Source organism: Musca autumnalis, unplaced genomic scaffold (genome assembly GCF_047663935.1).
Source record: "Musca autumnalis isolate F117 unplaced genomic scaffold, ASM4766393v1 scaffold_4, whole genome shotgun sequence".
Taxonomy (NCBI): Eukaryota; Metazoa; Arthropoda; class Insecta; order Diptera; family Muscidae; genus Musca; species Musca autumnalis.
The window spans coordinates 147,965,257-147,982,039 of NW_027411977.1; the positions used below are offsets into that span (position 1 = coordinate 147,965,257).

The 16,783-nt window shown below is 35.7% G+C and overlaps 1 protein-coding gene across 8 annotated transcripts in view; it reads right to left on the reverse strand.

Moving 5' to 3' along the window:
• Nucleotides 1–13,036: 13,036 nt before the first annotated feature.
• The window catches only part of spz5 (spatzle 5 Toll-1 receptor), a 90,003-nt gene continuing 86,256 nt past the window's right edge, over nt 13,037–16,783 (reverse strand). For all 8 annotated transcript variants that reach the window (XM_073980731.1, XM_073980734.1, XM_073980733.1 and 5 more), the window contains exon 8: nt 13,037–13,412. In XM_073980731.1, the coding sequence (XP_073836832.1) occupies nt 13,244–13,412 (169 nt within the window). In that variant the 3' untranslated portion in view covers nt 13,037–13,243. The remainder of the gene's footprint in view (nt 13,413–16,783) is intronic.

Sequence of the window (16,783 nt, forward strand, 5' to 3'; positions counted from 1 at the left end):
TGTGAATAAATTGCATGGAAATGTAAACAAACATTTTGACATTTTGAAGAATTTTCGGCCAAAAATGAGTTGTTGTTGTGCGTTCACCCTGGTACATATCATGGTGGAATAAGAAGGTGTTACATCAAATCATGTCAAACCAGCGTTGCCAGTATTTTTTAGCCTCTTTTCCCCAACTTGTCCAAATCTTTTCCCCAAAATTCCCCAGATTTTATTGAATTTCCTCAAAAAAATCCCCAAAAATTTTTTTGCAAATAATTACAAAAAATCAAAAGTAGTTTTCTTTTACTGTTGAAATTCATATCAATAAAATTATTCTATACACTTATATATGAATTAAATTAAACTTCACTTTCAAGTGATTCAGAATCATCAATCTCATTGGATTTATATAAATTTTTTCTAATGAAAGCAGCAGCAATACCCAGCTGACTGAACTGGACTGTAATGTTAGTGTCAAATTCCATACGACATTTTATATATTTATTTCTATGTTCGATGTATATTAGGGATTATTATTTATTGAAGAAAAAATATGTTCATCAGAACAAAAAATATTTCCCATAAAAACTTCTTCATATCAATGACATATAACATCCTCCAAGTCCGAACGACGTGCCGCACACTAAAACACCGCTTATAGAGGCGGTACAACCTTTGTTAATAAGGTGTGGTATTTTGATAAGTTTAAAAAAATGAAGCCCTAATAAACATGTGTTTTTTTTTTATTTGAGGGCCAAACCTATAGCTCTGCGTGTGTGAAATACATGTATTTTGTTTTTGTATTTTTGAACGCACACGCAACACGCAGAGCTATAGGTTTGGCCCTCAAAAACAAAATATTGTAACAGCTTCACTTTTTTCAATGAATTTCCAGCGACCTCAAACCTATTTGCAAGAACTCTACATTTTGCGAGAAATTATACATTTAGTGGAATGATATGGAAACATTCAAATTGAAAATCTAACGAGTTTTCCTTCTTGTTTTCCAAAATATTCAAGCAAATTTGAATTTGCTCTAAAAATGTTGTGTTTGGGCGCACTTTAAATTTTAAAAGGAACTTTGTGTTCTTATTATTAAAGCAAACCTGTAGGAATAACAAAAAAAGGGTTATCTGTCAGATATCGGCCAACATTTAACTACAGAAAGGGTATAATAACGGGCCTAAGCATATTTATCTCTTTTAAAATTGGAGCCAGGGTGCCACCGTGGTGCAATGGTATGCACACCCGCCTTACACACATAAGGTCGTGGGTTCGGTTCCCCGGCCACGCAAATCAAAACACTTTTCAACGGTGGCAAAATACCCCTCAGTAATGTTGGCGACATTTCCTGAGTATTTCATCCATGTAAAACTTCTCTACAAAAGTGGTGTCTTAGACACGCCGTTCGGACTCGGTGATAAACTGTAGGTCCCATATTATTGAGCTAATATGAATCGGGGTGCACTCATTGATATGATAGAAGTCTTCCTTGTCCCTTATTGGATGTATGTGGAACAATTATTATTATAATTGGATCCATGAATGTTAAATAAAGTTTAATTTCATCATTGCCCATCAATCCAGAAATCATTTCGGCAGTTAAGTCCCCTTCAGCAGTAGAAATGATGGAAAATGTTATTTCAATTCAACCCACTGTTCTAGTACGCTGTCAGTCGTTGAACCGCATGATAACACTTCAAATCTGTCATAAATTATTACAACTGTAACTAGTTAGTATATGATGCATGTTATTTGTGCGTCACGCGTGCACTGCTACTATTCACGTACTGAAATTAAAAAAAAAAAAATCAGATAATCTGAAGTAATTAGTCAAAAAAGAAATTCCCCAAAATTCCCCAAATATTTTTCAGATTTCCTCACAATTTTCCCAATTCCCCAAGTCGAAAATTTTTTCCCCATTTCAAATAAAAATTCCCCAATTTGGGGAAAAATCCCCAATACTGACAACGCTGTGTCAAACGCCAAATTTGCTCACAATAATTCATTACTGTGAATTGCTTGTTTACATTTTGTATGTGATTTTATTAACAATAACGCATTTTGACTACTGGTATGAAGATCAGCTGTTTTTGGCGTTACACCTTATTATTCCACCATGGTACATATAAAAGAGTTGTACCCATGGAGAGAACATATGTACAAAATATTGTCAATATCTGTTCGCGTATAGGTATAGCCCCCATTGAGCGGTACGGGCCAATATAACATATTTTAAAGATTCCAAGCACATTTACCAATCTATTTGTTTGCATTTTGGTATTTTATGTTCTCCGTAGGTAGAAAACCGTTTTGCGAAATATTAGCAACGTATTTTCTCGTTTTGCTATAGCCCCAATATGAGGGGGCACCCCATTTGGGATATTTAAATGGTGTTAGGTAATTATTGCCAACCGTGTTTGGTATAAAAAACAATTCAGAGCATAGATCCTTGCTTTGGCCCCTCCCCCCAAGCATTCACATGCGTTAATAAATGAAAATGAAAATGAAAAAAAAAATGTTTGGGGATTTTTTATTTTTAGTGTAGTGTCATTGATATAACATACATTTTACAAATTGAACGATTCGACGGAGGATATGTTTATCTTATTACACGGTTCTGCAAATGAGTATATCACCTAAAAGCATCTGGTGCAACTATGCTTTGTTTTAGGTACTTAACGATGTCCTGAGAAAACTGCTCAAATTTGACCACTTTTTCTATAAAATGTGAATGAAATTCGCAAGAATAGTTAAAAACTATTAAAATCAACATTTCTTAGTATTGGTGAATCCATTTTGGGATAAACGAAACCAACATTGACGTCTAATGCCGGTTCTTCTATCAAATTTTCAAAAATATAAATACAGTATAATCTCACCACATGTTTCGGCGGTGTCCGGATTATCGAATTGTCTGGATTACCGAGTTATAACAAAAACATACAATTGTTTACGTTTAAATCATTAATAATGGACTTTTACTAGATAATAACGTGACATATAAGGTAAACAAATTCATATTAAGCTAATATTATGGGTTGCTACCATTTTCAGACCGGAACCAGCTTCCCTGGCTACAATATTTACGTCTTAATTCCTCCAGAGTATAGATGGGATTCTACCCGGTATTTACCCAAAACTTGGGTAAATACCTGCTAAATACCAGCTTCCCTGGCTACAATATTTACGTCTTAATTCCTCCAGAGTATAGATGGGATTCTACCCGGTATTTACCCAAAACTTGGGTAAATACCTGGTAAATACCTTTTAAATACCTTTTCAGGGTGTTTATTTGGGTATTAAAAAAAAACAAATTGAAAATTTTTATTTGTCAATCGTCTAAAAAAATATTTCAAATAAAAGTTAGAACCGCTAAAAAAGTATTGTACCTGTATAAAATACACGAATCTATCTGATTTATCTATGGATAAGGTATGCGTTAAAATGTGAAGACTGTTAAAAATGAAAAAATAAAATTTAATCATTTTTAAGATAGGAAGACCTAAAAATGAACGAGTATGGAAGCATTTTGCAACAAATCCAAGCAACTCAAAGGCAGTTCTTTGCAGATACTGCAACACGGTTTACAAATTCCCAAATGTTAATAAAATGGCAAAACATTTGGTCAACTGCGTCAAGTGCCCAATTACGTTAAGAAGTGAAGTAAGTGAAATGATTCCAAGTGAACAGAACACCCAATTGCAAAATTCGAACCACTACAGTGATGTTTCCACCATCAAACTCGAGCCACAAACTATGCGATGAATACAAAGATAGCCTTCAAGAGAAACTTGCCAGAGCAATTATTGTATCTGGAGCTCCTTTTTCAATGGTTGAGCATCCACTTTGGCAGCAATTTTTCGAAGAATTGAATCCTTCATTTAAATTACCAAAAAGCAAGACAATAACCAGCAAGTACTTGAACAAGATATATCGACGCCTCCAAACAATAGTATGCTAAGTCGACTTAGCATGTTTTCAAGTTCTTTACATTTTTATATTTAACGTCCTTTAACATAAATTCTGTCAAATTTTGGTAATGATCGGACAATCCGAACAGAAGTTATAAACAAATATTTACTTAGCATAGTACTCAAGGTCAAAGAAATTTCCAAACTTTTGGAGCTTGTCCTGCAAAACTCGCTTTTCAGAATTAGCAAACTATTATTTGGAGGTGTCGAACGTACTTTAACTTAAATTCTGTCTAATTTTGGTAATGATCGGTCAATCCGAACAGAAGTTATGAACAAATATTGACTTAGCATAGTACTGAAGTTCAAAAAAATTTCCAAACTTTGAAAGCTTCTCCTGCAAAATTCACTTTTTAGACTTAGCATACTATTATTTGGAGGTGTCGATATGATGAAACTTCGAAAAACATTACTGAGCAAGTGAAGGCAGCAAGTTACATGCATCTGCAGTGTGACGGTTGAAGCAATGTGCGCAGTGAAGGTGTAATCAACTTTTTAATCTCAAAGCCCGAGATGGTGTTTGTCCGAAGCTTGGCAACTGAAGACAACAAGCACACCTCAGCATATATCGCCGAAGAAATTATTAAAGTAATGAATGTATACGGTGAGCACAAGTTTATAGCTCTCACTGGCGATAATGCTGGGAATATGCAGGGTGCATTTAAAGAGGTTCAAAAGGTATATCCTCAAGTAGTACCACTAGGATGTGTAGCCCATTACCTTAATTTGCTCAGCGAAGACTTTTTAAAACGTCCCACTCTGAAGAACTGTTTTTTACTAGTTATTGATATAATCAAAACTATTTAATACTGTAAGGTCCTTTCATGGACATTTGCTAAGATCAGTAAAGAAAAAGGATCTGGAGAACAGCTAAAACTCCCAGTTAAAACGAGATGGGGCAGTTATGCTACTTCATTAAAAAGCTTAGTGAACAGTAAAGTATCCCTTCAAGCCTTGGCTGTTCATGAAAAAATAACCCTGAGTTCAACAACAAAATCATCATTACTCTCGGAAGATTTTTGGAACACGTTAGACATCAATTTACAACTCTTCCAACCTATAGCTGAATGGACAACCTTTTTCGAATCAAATCAACACAATATACATCGTGTGAATTTTGCATTTAAAGACATTCGTAATAAGCTGCAAAATACATTAACAGCAACAAACGAAATTAATGATGACGAAAAAAAAGAATTATTGTCGTCCTTTGATAAAAGGATGAAAAAGCGATTAAACCCATACATTTGCAGCAAGTTTACTTGACCCCAATAGCGTTGGGCATGACTTAAATTCATCTTAATTTTTAATTGCGATGGAATTTATTCATGATATGGGTTTAAAATTTAATGTAAATGTAATGACGGATCTAGCAAACTATGTATAAAGCTAGAGAGGATCTATAGTCAAAAGATTTTGTATGGAGCTGCGTACAAGAAATATCTCCTACTACATGGTGGAACAGCGTTTGCGTCACAAAAGAACTTAGAATGATAGCGGTTCGTATTTTGACTGCTCCATGCACATCAGCAGCCACAGAACGCTCATTCAGCACTCACAGTTTTATCCAGTCCAAAAAGAGAAACAGGTTAAATGCAGATACTGCTGCAAAAATATGTTTCATATCTCACAATTGGAATCTCTGCAATAGAGCGAAAAATCAAAGGTGTAATTCCCAGAAAAATATATGCCCTGAGGAGGAAATCTTAAATTTATCTCCAATATTGGATGAATCACCATCCACGTCCAGTGGTATTACCCACTCTACGCCTAACTCTTCCATAATTTGTATTGGGAGTGATACTGATAGTGACAGTGATGTTATGATCTAATATTGCAAAAACACTGTGTTTAAATAATATGTTTAATTGTTCATTTTAACTTGTTCTGTATGCCGTTTTAATGTACAGTAATAAAATTTACTATTAAATGGACCATGTAATATTTCAGACTGCATTTGGTCCCAAATTACTTATATAATAATTTTTACCCACAATTTGGGTAAATACCTGGGTATTTACCCATTTTTACACAATATGCCCAAAATAATGGGTATTTACCCATTTCGCAACTCTACTCCAGAGTAATTTAGGTGAATCCGATCGTCATAAAATTTCATTTCATTTTTGGGTCAAATGGATTTTCTTTTGGTCACTCTAATGTACATACATTGATTGATTTACCTTGTCCATGGGACTTGAGCATATTATGAATCGCGATAGAACTTCAGAATTCAAATGCACTCAACTCATTATGGGGAATATTTATCGATTTCTATGAACATCACTAAATGACTTCAACATTGTTTTATATAAATGTTATGGCTTACGAATAATACAAAATATAATTTAAATATATTGGTTGCATAATTACGAGAATGCAATGCAAAAATCCTTAGTTACCGGTGGTTTTGAATGTGAAAGAAAGAAAATAATTTTTTTTCGTTCATATTTATTAATGCCTTCTATCTTAATTTGATATTTACATTATTTTTGACATACAGTATGCAAAGTTCATATTCGTACACCCATAAAAAATTAATAAAATCGTTAATAATTCCATATTTTATGTGCAAATATGAAATAATTGATAGGAATTACCATAACGAAGTCAGATTTTATAATAACAAAACAAATTTTTAATTTATTCCGTCATTTAGGTATAGATGTCGCCTGTGTGGGTGGCAAAGTTTGTATTCGTACACCTATAAGCACTATATATTTGGAGTTTTTAAGGATTTTCAAAGCAAAATTCCGCAATTTGTTGTTCTTTTCTTCTTTTGGAATGCCTCTGCTATAGAAATATGTAAAAATAGCCGTAATTTTATTAAAAATGTTGCATGAATAAAAAGTCGGACGAATATTTGGAATACTTAAGAAAAATATGGTAGATATGATTAACTATTGCAATTTATTCCCAAATTTTGGACGAAAATAGCTAAAAACAGTCCTTCTGTAACAATATTCGAGGTCTAATATGAAAATAAATGCTGTCAGCGTTAGGAAATGCAAAGAAATGTAATCCGGTCTTAGGTAAAGTAAACACATTTTTGGTTTTTACTTGGTAAAAATCGCAAGTTTCGTTTTATATTTGACATAAAATGTATAGAAGTTTTAGAATACGGATTCGAAAATCATTTTATGTCGAAAACTGTGAGAAATTATGAAGAAAAATTAAACTGTAGAAGTTGTCATACTGTCTGCGTACGACTGAAATTATACGCTTACTATGAACGAGGGTTATGGATGCCAAAATTGCGAAAATAATGGTTTTTACTTCTTGAAAATTGTATTTCTTTACCGGAGGATCCAAAATGAGTACAAAAATGTCAAAAGAATGAAGTAAATTGTCCAGGAAAGAACGTGGGGTAACCTTTTGAAAAAATGCATTATTTTCGGGGAAATTTTCTTCCTTAAAAATTTGTTATTCATCGTAATTTCCGATATCTCTTGACATAAAATGATTTTCGAAGCCCTATTCTAAAACTTCAATACATTTAATGTCAAATATCAAACGAAACTTGTGATTTTCACCAAGTAAAAACCTAAAGTGTGTTTACTTTACCTAAGCCAGGATTACGTTTCTTTGCATTTCCAAACGCTGACAACATTTATTTTCATATTAGACCTCGAATATTGTTACAGAAGGACTGCTATTAACTATTTTCGTCCAAAATTCTAGAATAAATTGCAATAGTTACTCATATCTAACAAATTTTTCTTAAGTATTTAAAAAATTCGTCCGACTTTTTATTCATGCAAAATTTTTAATAAAATTAACGTTATTTTTACATATTTCTATAGCAGAGGCATTCCAAAAGAAGAAAAGAACAAAAAATTGCGGAATTTTGCTTCGAAATACGAATACGAACTTTGCCACCCACACAGGCGCCATCTATACCTAAATGACGGAATAAATTAAAAAATTGTTTTGTTATTCTTAAATCTTTCTTCTTTATGGTAATTCCTATCAATTATTTCATATTGGCACATAAAATATGGAATTAATAACGATTTTATTCATTTTTTAGGTGTGTACGAATATGAACTTTGCATACTGTAATTTAAGTATAATATTAATTCAACAGGGTTCACCCAGTGGTTCGCCCATATAGTATAGTTTTTAGATGTGGTAAAATAGTAGAATAATAAGTTATAATATAGTTGTTATGGATCATATTATGTATATATGTATGTAGTTCTCAAATGAAATCTTGTGGGGCCCTCCTTCTCAGTCTTGTGAAAGTATGGGAGGTTGACATCAAGTTTGCGGCTAAAGGGTTTGGTTGATCATCTATTCTCAATTTGTACTTTTGAATTTGATATATTTTTTCTTCATGGACAGTTCTCATGTTTAGTTCTTCGTGTAATCTCTTGTTGGTTATATAGTGAGGAGCTCCAGCAATTTTGCGCAGTGTTTTGGATTGAAATTTTTGTAGAAGTTTAATTGTTGTATTGGAGGCGGTTCCCCATAGCTGGATACCATATGTCCAAATGGGTTTTATAATACATTTATATACGAGTAACTTATTTTCAAGTGACAGTTTTGATTTGGAGCCAAGTAGAAAATTCATTTTATGGATTTGCAAGTCTAGAGCTTTCCTTTTTGTTTTTATATGAGTGTGCCATTTCAGTTTGTTGTCTAAATGTAGACCGAGATATTTTACTTCTTTTTTCTGTGGAAAATAATAGAAAATAATATTAAGAAAAAAAGAACTCATTTCCTCGTTTATGTCAACGCTTTAAATGACATAAACATTTCTAGGTAAAATATACCTGAAATACATTACAAGGACCTTTCTCACTAAGTCCTATAGAGGAAAGGACGACTCAACATCGATTTTTCAGGGAAACAGTCTACCCAACCCTAAGTTTTAAATACTGTTCAATGGTTGAACGATAGAAAAATAATTTGACAGATTCAGATAGTTAATTCCATATTGACTATATAGCTGATGTAACAGTAGATATCTAGTATGTTGAGATTTGGACTGAAAACATTGAAAAACTTAAATGTTCCTATTTATACATCAATTGCTATTGTTAAGAACGAAAACGTCTATGAAATAAATAAGAATCTAAAGCTCAAGATAGGACATTAATGTCCGGATTATCGAGATAAGAAAAATATGTGATGTCCGGATTACCAAGTCTACAATGTAAAAAATTATAGTGTCCGGATTAACGAGTATCCGGATTATCGAGACTATACTGTATATGAATATTCCAATGACTTTCTGAAAAAGTCGCATATCTCGCAAACCTGCACGAACCTGCAGCTAATTTTTGGTTTGTCTATAGAAAAATATTCTACATCTAGCAAATGTGCGATTTATTTTGCAATTCACCACAATACATTGAAAAACCTCCAAAACTTATAAAAAAATAATGTAGTAGACTTTTAAAAAACATATTTTTGGGGAACGAATAGCAACCAAACTAAATTAGATATTACAAATCTATAAACATCAAATAATCAAAAAATTGTCGAGAATTATAACAGCAACAAACACTATATTACTTAAGCAAAGCTAGAAGAAATTTTTTAAGAAAATAAATATTGTAAAACAGTAGTGCAACTTTTAAGTGCATTGCAAGTGCGGGGTAAATCGCAAAACTGAATATGAGGCATTAGTCATGGGATACTTAGCAATAGAATTCAACAAGAATCTCATTAGTTTTATGTACTTTAATTTTTGAGTAAATTTCCACTAAAGTTCCCATATTTCGGGCTGTGCGGTGCAAGAAACCAAGCTCTACAAAAACTGTAGCTTACAACGTTGTGAGGAAGGATCGCACCAGAAGTGGAGGTGGGAGATTAGCTTTCCTATTGCACCAGTTTGTCCAATACAGACCTATCTCGCTTAAGCCTGCCTCTAATGACCCATACATGGAATGTATGGGGGTAGCAGTTAGGTGTGGAACTGCCGAGATAGAGTTGCTGAACGTATACATCCCGCCGAGAAATGTCTGTATCTCAGATTACGAGCCTGACATTAGCCCGCGCATAATGAGATGTGGCATTTGGCCCTCGGAAACGAGGGATACAGCGGTGGCTGAGCAGATTGATAGCTCTACGTTTTGCATGGTCAATGAGGACGCTCCTACCAGAATTAGAGGAGAGTGTCACAGTTCGCCAGACATAACCGTCGTGCCACCTGGTGTGACAAATGACGTCACGTGGCAACCCGCCATTTGCCTTGGATCAGACCATCTCACCATTATTTTCTCCTTTAGCAGAACACCCGATTTCATCACCTCTAAACGCCGCAAGTTCGTCAATCATAGGAAAGCTGATTGGCCGAGATTCAGAGAGTTAACCAATCACCGCTTCAGAGAACTGCCCAATCTTTCTGATGTTCGGGTAGAGCAAAGGATGTTCCGAGACATCATCACTGCTGCAGCCGCTCGCCATATCCCTGCTGGTCGAATACCCGATGTAAGACCAAACTTCCCAGTAGAGGCGGCGGGATTAGAAAATAAGCGTGATGAGCCTCGTCGAGCCAACCCCAATGACCCCAGAGACAGTGCGCTGACACTGGAAGTTAACAGGCTGCTCGCCGAACATAAGCGGAACAAGTGGTTAAATCATCTGAAGAGTTGCAACATTGGAGCCGGTATAAATTAATTGTGGGCAACGGTTAAATCACTCTCGAACCCTGGAAGGATGGAAGATAGGACCTCAGTCACTTTTGACGACGTTGACGGACCCGAAGAGGTTCGAAGTTATTTCAATCGACATTTTGGCGAGCACCCCGAGAGTGACAGGGCGAAGAGGAGAGTATTACGTCGCATCAGATCTCTTCCTGCCGAGGATGAACCACCACAGTTTACAATAGATGATGTTGCGAATGCAATCAGGAACGCTAAATCATCCAAAGCTTTGGGCCCTGATGGAATCTCCATGGTAATGCTGAAGCAGCTGGATGAGCCGGGAGTGGAGTATCTCACTAAAGTTCTCAACTTGTCGCTAGCCACCCTCATTGTTCCCGAAGTCTGGCAAATGAGCCGGGTGGTCCCGCTACGGAAGCCAGGCAAGGATGCCAGCAAAAGTGAATCGTACAGGCCGATTTCGCTTTTGTCGCCCGTAGCAAAGACCCTTGAGGCCTTAGTCCTTCCCAGTATCAGGAATAGCTATCAAGTTGCCGATCATCAGCATGGATTCCGTAAGCAGCACAGCACGAAACAACGCTGCACGCCATCTCCACATATATTTGTCAAGGACTCAACCAGAGACCGCCGTGTGATAGAACAGTGATGGTGGCGCTTGACTTATCAAAAGTCTTTGATATAGTCAGGCACTCCACGCAGTTTGAGGACATTGAGCAGACAACCCTCCGGCCAAGCTCAAAAAGTTGGATAGTCAACTATATGTGTGGACGCCAGTCGTACGTGGAATTCAAAACAAGAAGTCCAAACCCCGTAGAGTGAAACATAGAGTTCCCCAAGGTGGGGTGATATCTCCGGAACTGTTTAACCTCTACCTTTTCTGAATTCCGCCCCGTCCAGACGGCATCGAGATCGTAACGTATGCGGATGACTGGACGATCCTGGTGTCAGTTTGGAAGATATTTGAATGTCGTGGTCGACGGTGGCTGAATTCTGACCACAAACTGCCCCAAAACTTTAGGGGTCACATTCGACACTACTTTCAAGTAGTGCGCGCACGCCACAGCTATCTGCGACAAACTGGAAAGCAGGAACAAGGTCCTCAAGTCCCTAGCCGGCAGCACTTGGGGTGCAGATAATGAAGCCTTGTTGACCACATATAACGCGATAGATCTGTCTGTGGTAAGCTATGCGGCTCGAGTTTGGTCCCCGGGATTATGTGATACGAATTGGAAAAAGATTCCTCAAGTCTTAAGTGGATCATCTACATGAGGAGGCAAAGATTCTTCCAGTAAAGCAACACAATGAGATGCTTTCGTTGGGTGTTACCGTGAGAGCCAACCCAATCACTAGCTGCTGGCTAGGCCCGACAGATTCAGGCTTATCAGGAAGGATATTAATGCAGTAGAGAGGGAGGTCCAACAATATAGGAGAGAACCCCTAGATCAACAGGCATATCACACAGGGTTAAATAGTATTCACACGCAGTTGCTAAGGCCATAAGCAAATATAGTGTGAATAAATTCTTCGGAGTACATCCCCCATCTATCGCAGCTGAGGAGTGTCAGCTGCCACGACAATCCAGAGTAGTTTTGGCTCAACTACGCTCGGGATATTGCAGTCGCCTAAATTCTTAGTGCGCGGAAATCGACCGCGCCGTGCAAGACATTTGTCCAGTATGCGGCATGGGCCGCACGACACAAAACACCTTTTCAACTGCCCCGCTAAACCTACTCATCTAACTCCAGTGGATCTGTGGTTTCATCCCATCGAAGCAGCCACTTTCCTTGAACTGGAGAGCCAGAGCCAGATTTAGAGTTGTGTCGTTCCGGAACAAACTAGTTCAAAGGAACTACTCCGCAAAAGGAACGACCGGTACTAGGTCCGACTATGCGGTTCAGTTAGTTCCTTTTGCTCCCTCGTTCGTTTTTCTCCCATTCTTTTTGCTCTTCTCTTTCAGTTAGTTCCATCAGTTTATATAACATCAGTCCTCTCTCTCCCTGTCTTTTAGTCATTTCTTAGTGTCATTTCGTTTTTTATTTCTTACTAAACTGATCTTGCCGAATTAAAAAAAAAACAATTGAAGTATTTTTAATTAGCAAAACGATTGTAAATTTGTTTTAAATATTTGTAATCTACCATGAAGAAAACCGAAAACTATTTTTCTCTTGTGTTGATGAAGAAGAAGCACGAACGATATGAACTGAGTGAACGAATATGAGTGTGGGTATACATACATATAAAGGTTGGTACTAAAAGGAACTATGGAACTAACTAAACGACCTAGTTCCTTTTGCGGAACGGAACGGAAAAGATCGAACCGTAAAAGGAACGAGATTGCCCAACTCCAGCCAGATTGAACAGAAGAACGAACATACAAACATAATAATAAACACTGTTACAACAACATCTACAAATACCAGAAAATGGTATATCATCACCCAAAAAATCGAAAGAAAACATTATAAAAAAATTTTATGAGAATTTATTTTCTAAAGTTTTTTTATGAATTTTTCTTTTCATAATCGAATTTATTATGTTTACATCTAGTGATATAGAAAATCGAATTGTTTTAAGATTAATTGACTTCCCTTTTTCTTGGAGAAAAAATGCAATGAAAATGATAATAAAAATAAAAAATGCTTATAAATTTGTTGTTGTTGTTTAAATAGATTGGTACTAATTAGCGGCTATTGTGCAGACACAGCAACTCGGAAACCAAAAACTATCCGTATACAGATTTTGTCCGTTTCCCTGCAGGGCAATTAGACGTTTTTGCACAAATTTCTGTTCGCATCTGGAATTATAACCGTTTGGCAATTGGCAAATATTGTTACAGGTATTTGAGCTGAAAATATAAAAAAAAATCCAATTAGAATTTAATATATTATTTACTATATACATTACATATTAACAAATAATATTTTTGGCAATTATAGAAAACATGTATTTTTAAAAATTCAAATGCCTTATTTGTTCTTTGCTTATACTCGCTTTGTTTCGTCGAGATGTGAAAACCGCCTACGACGAATATTTCGCACTATTACATGAATTTTTAGCCAAAAAACTTATAATACTGTTTCCACATTATGGAGTAGTGGAACCGAGGTCTGATTTAATATTTCAAATTCAGTTTTGGGAAGAGGAAAAAGTCAGCGGGAGTCAAGTCCGGTAAATACGATGTAAATGTTGACGGCTTTATGTTTGGCCAAAAACTCACGCACAATCATCGATGTGTGAAAATCTCTTATTGGGTTTTCCACAATTCCGTGCATATCTGACGAATTTCTTCGCGCAAACGGCGCATATCTTTAAGGCAGCATTCCTTATTGAACGTTCGTATAGATGGAGGTCGGCTCCCCACAAGAATTAACACTTATTTTTGTAGGTGATGATCGTAAAATATTTGGGAGGGAGAAATAGAACACTAGTTCAACCGATTTGGTCCAAGTTTGGGATATCGTGATATTTTGTCCAAACTTTGTTTACGTCATATCGGTCCACAGCTTCGGGTACCTCCCCCATAAAACTTAAAATTTTTTCGCTAAAATCGTGCGCACAATAACAGCCTGTTTCACTATGTCGAATGAAAAATAAAACGAAAGATTAACTACTTAACTGGTGTATGATTTTAAAATTTTGTAGTTGGTCTTTAGTCATTTACCAGATATGACTTAAGCAAGAATGCCATGCTTCTTGTATGTCGAGGCCTTAATTCACAATTTTACGAGTCAAAAGTAAGTTAACACCCTAACAAAACTTACGAAATTTTTGTATTTCTCTAACTTGGAATTCTTTTCATCGGCATTTGAGCTTATTTTCATCACATTCGAGAGTCGACCCGCTTTCGGGTAATATTATGGGTCCAGGGATATGACAACAATATCTTTCACAGATATTGACGCGATATTAATACCTAAGGTGTATATAACGGATGGTCAGGGATCTGATGCGCTCGCCCATATTTATGAATAACATGTTGCTATATTTTACTCCTATATATAAAAGATCATTAATCATAGTCTCTTGATCTGAAATGCATTAGTTACTTACAGAAAAAAATTACAGAAAGTTAAATAAAAGTCAATTTTACACCAAGATTACCCGAAAGCGGTGTTACGTATCCAATGTGGAATTATCACCGGATTTCACCAAAGCACTTGTAGATTTATAGTTTCGAATGTGAAGGAAACAAGTTTAAATGCCCAATAAAAGGCATACCAAGTTAAACAAATACAAAAAAATCATACGTTGTTTGGGTTATTTTGTTAATTTAGCACTAAATACCTAAAAAAAATCATTTATATTTTATATGTAACATACCCTTATATCAGTGAAATAATGACAATTAAAGTAAAATGTTAGGTGTTAACGTTCTTTTGGCTCTGACTGTATGTACAAGATGATGTTGAAGATGGTGTTGAAAAACTTAATTACGACCAACAAGCTATGACTGATTTATAACAAACAAGTTCGGCTGAAGTCATTATTTGAAAACACATGCTCTGTTCCAGAACCTGCAAGAAGCTACTAATTTTAATACGATAACATTTTTTCCTTTATGTTATCGAAAAAATAGTAAAAATTAGTAGATTCTTGCAGTATTGGAACAGACCAACAATTTCATGACACATTATATGCTGTTTATATTAGAGCTTATTGCGGGGTTAACCTTCATTATCAGGATTTAACTGCTTAATCTGGTCAACTTCATCAAGATTTACCATACAATTTTAAATCTTCTCATGACCGGATTTGTTTGAGATCCTGCACAAAATCTGGATACTATTGTCATGCAACACTGTTATTGTACAAAAAAATGCAACTCATTTGCCAAAGTACGAAAAGTTGCAAGTGTTTTCATAGATAGTTTGTTTACATTTTGTTTGAATGTCAAACAAAAAGAAAATTGGAATTTTGTATTAAAAAATAAAATTGAGATGAATTCGCACAGAGGTAAGTAAATATTTACTTGAATAAGAAAATAAAATAGCACTTCAATCTATTTACATGAAATGTCTGCAGAAAAATGAGCCGTTGGTCGAAAAACAAAAGATGTCAACAGCGACTACGCATTTAACCGCCAGCAGCAGAAACAACACGAACCCATGCTAGGAGGAATTTGCTTACTTCGTCCGCTTTTTACAGATTCTGGGTGATGATATTCCAATCTTACAAATCTTATTGGCACCCACCACAGTAAGATTTTCTACTGCGTACAAACTGTAAACGTCGAAAAGCCATATCATGGTAATGTACAACTGCCACAAGTTAATGGATAAAGGATGGAGACGCTATTGGACCTTTTAATAAACCTGCATTCAGCAATTTTAGAATCAACTCTGGCAGTTGTGCATAAAATTACACTGTGCTACACGAAAAATATTCAAGGGTTCTGACGCAAAAATTCCATGGTGTTGGGGTCCGTGGACAACGATAATGCCTTTTGTTCTTTTGGGTCACTTCGTTCTTTGTTTTATAACGGTAATTGTAGTGAAGAACGGGGGTTTTGAAATTCCAAAACGTGGAGCGATATGGTTCATCTTCGAACTTGACCTGCCCCGAAAGAAAAAACCCATCTTTCCAAAATTTCAGCCACCTATCTCAATTTTCGGGAATGATAGTGAGATTATCGCAGACGAACGGATGGACGAACTTGCATAAAAGAAAAAACTATGAATAGAAGAAGTCCGTTGTGAAAAATAGAAGATATGCTCGTTTGAAACTGAAAATTTCAAAAACCCCGTTCTTCACTACAATTACCGTTATAAAGAACGAAGTGACCCAAAAGAACCAAAGGCATTTTCGTTGTCCACGGACCCCAGCACGATAGAATTTTTGCGTCAGAACCCTTGAAAATTTTTTATTCAACTTTTGTAACACAGTGTTAATGACCAGCTCACTCTAGTGTGGACCGGGAAAAGAGAAACAGTCTATATGTATTTAATATTGACTAAATGAAATAGTTGTTAAGACGATGAGTGATATTATTTTTGTTTCGATTTCCTACTCCAATTTTTTCCATTTGATCCAAAAACCTCATATAGATGAATTTGTATGGCGATCACTTAACGTTAACTCCAACGATGCACTGATTCGGTAACGTTAACTCCTTCTACCAGAAGGATATGTGTTTCCATAATAAGTTGTATTTGGCAAAGGTGCATTTTCACGAAAATTCTCTAAAATTTGCATTTATGTTCCAATCGATGAAAATGT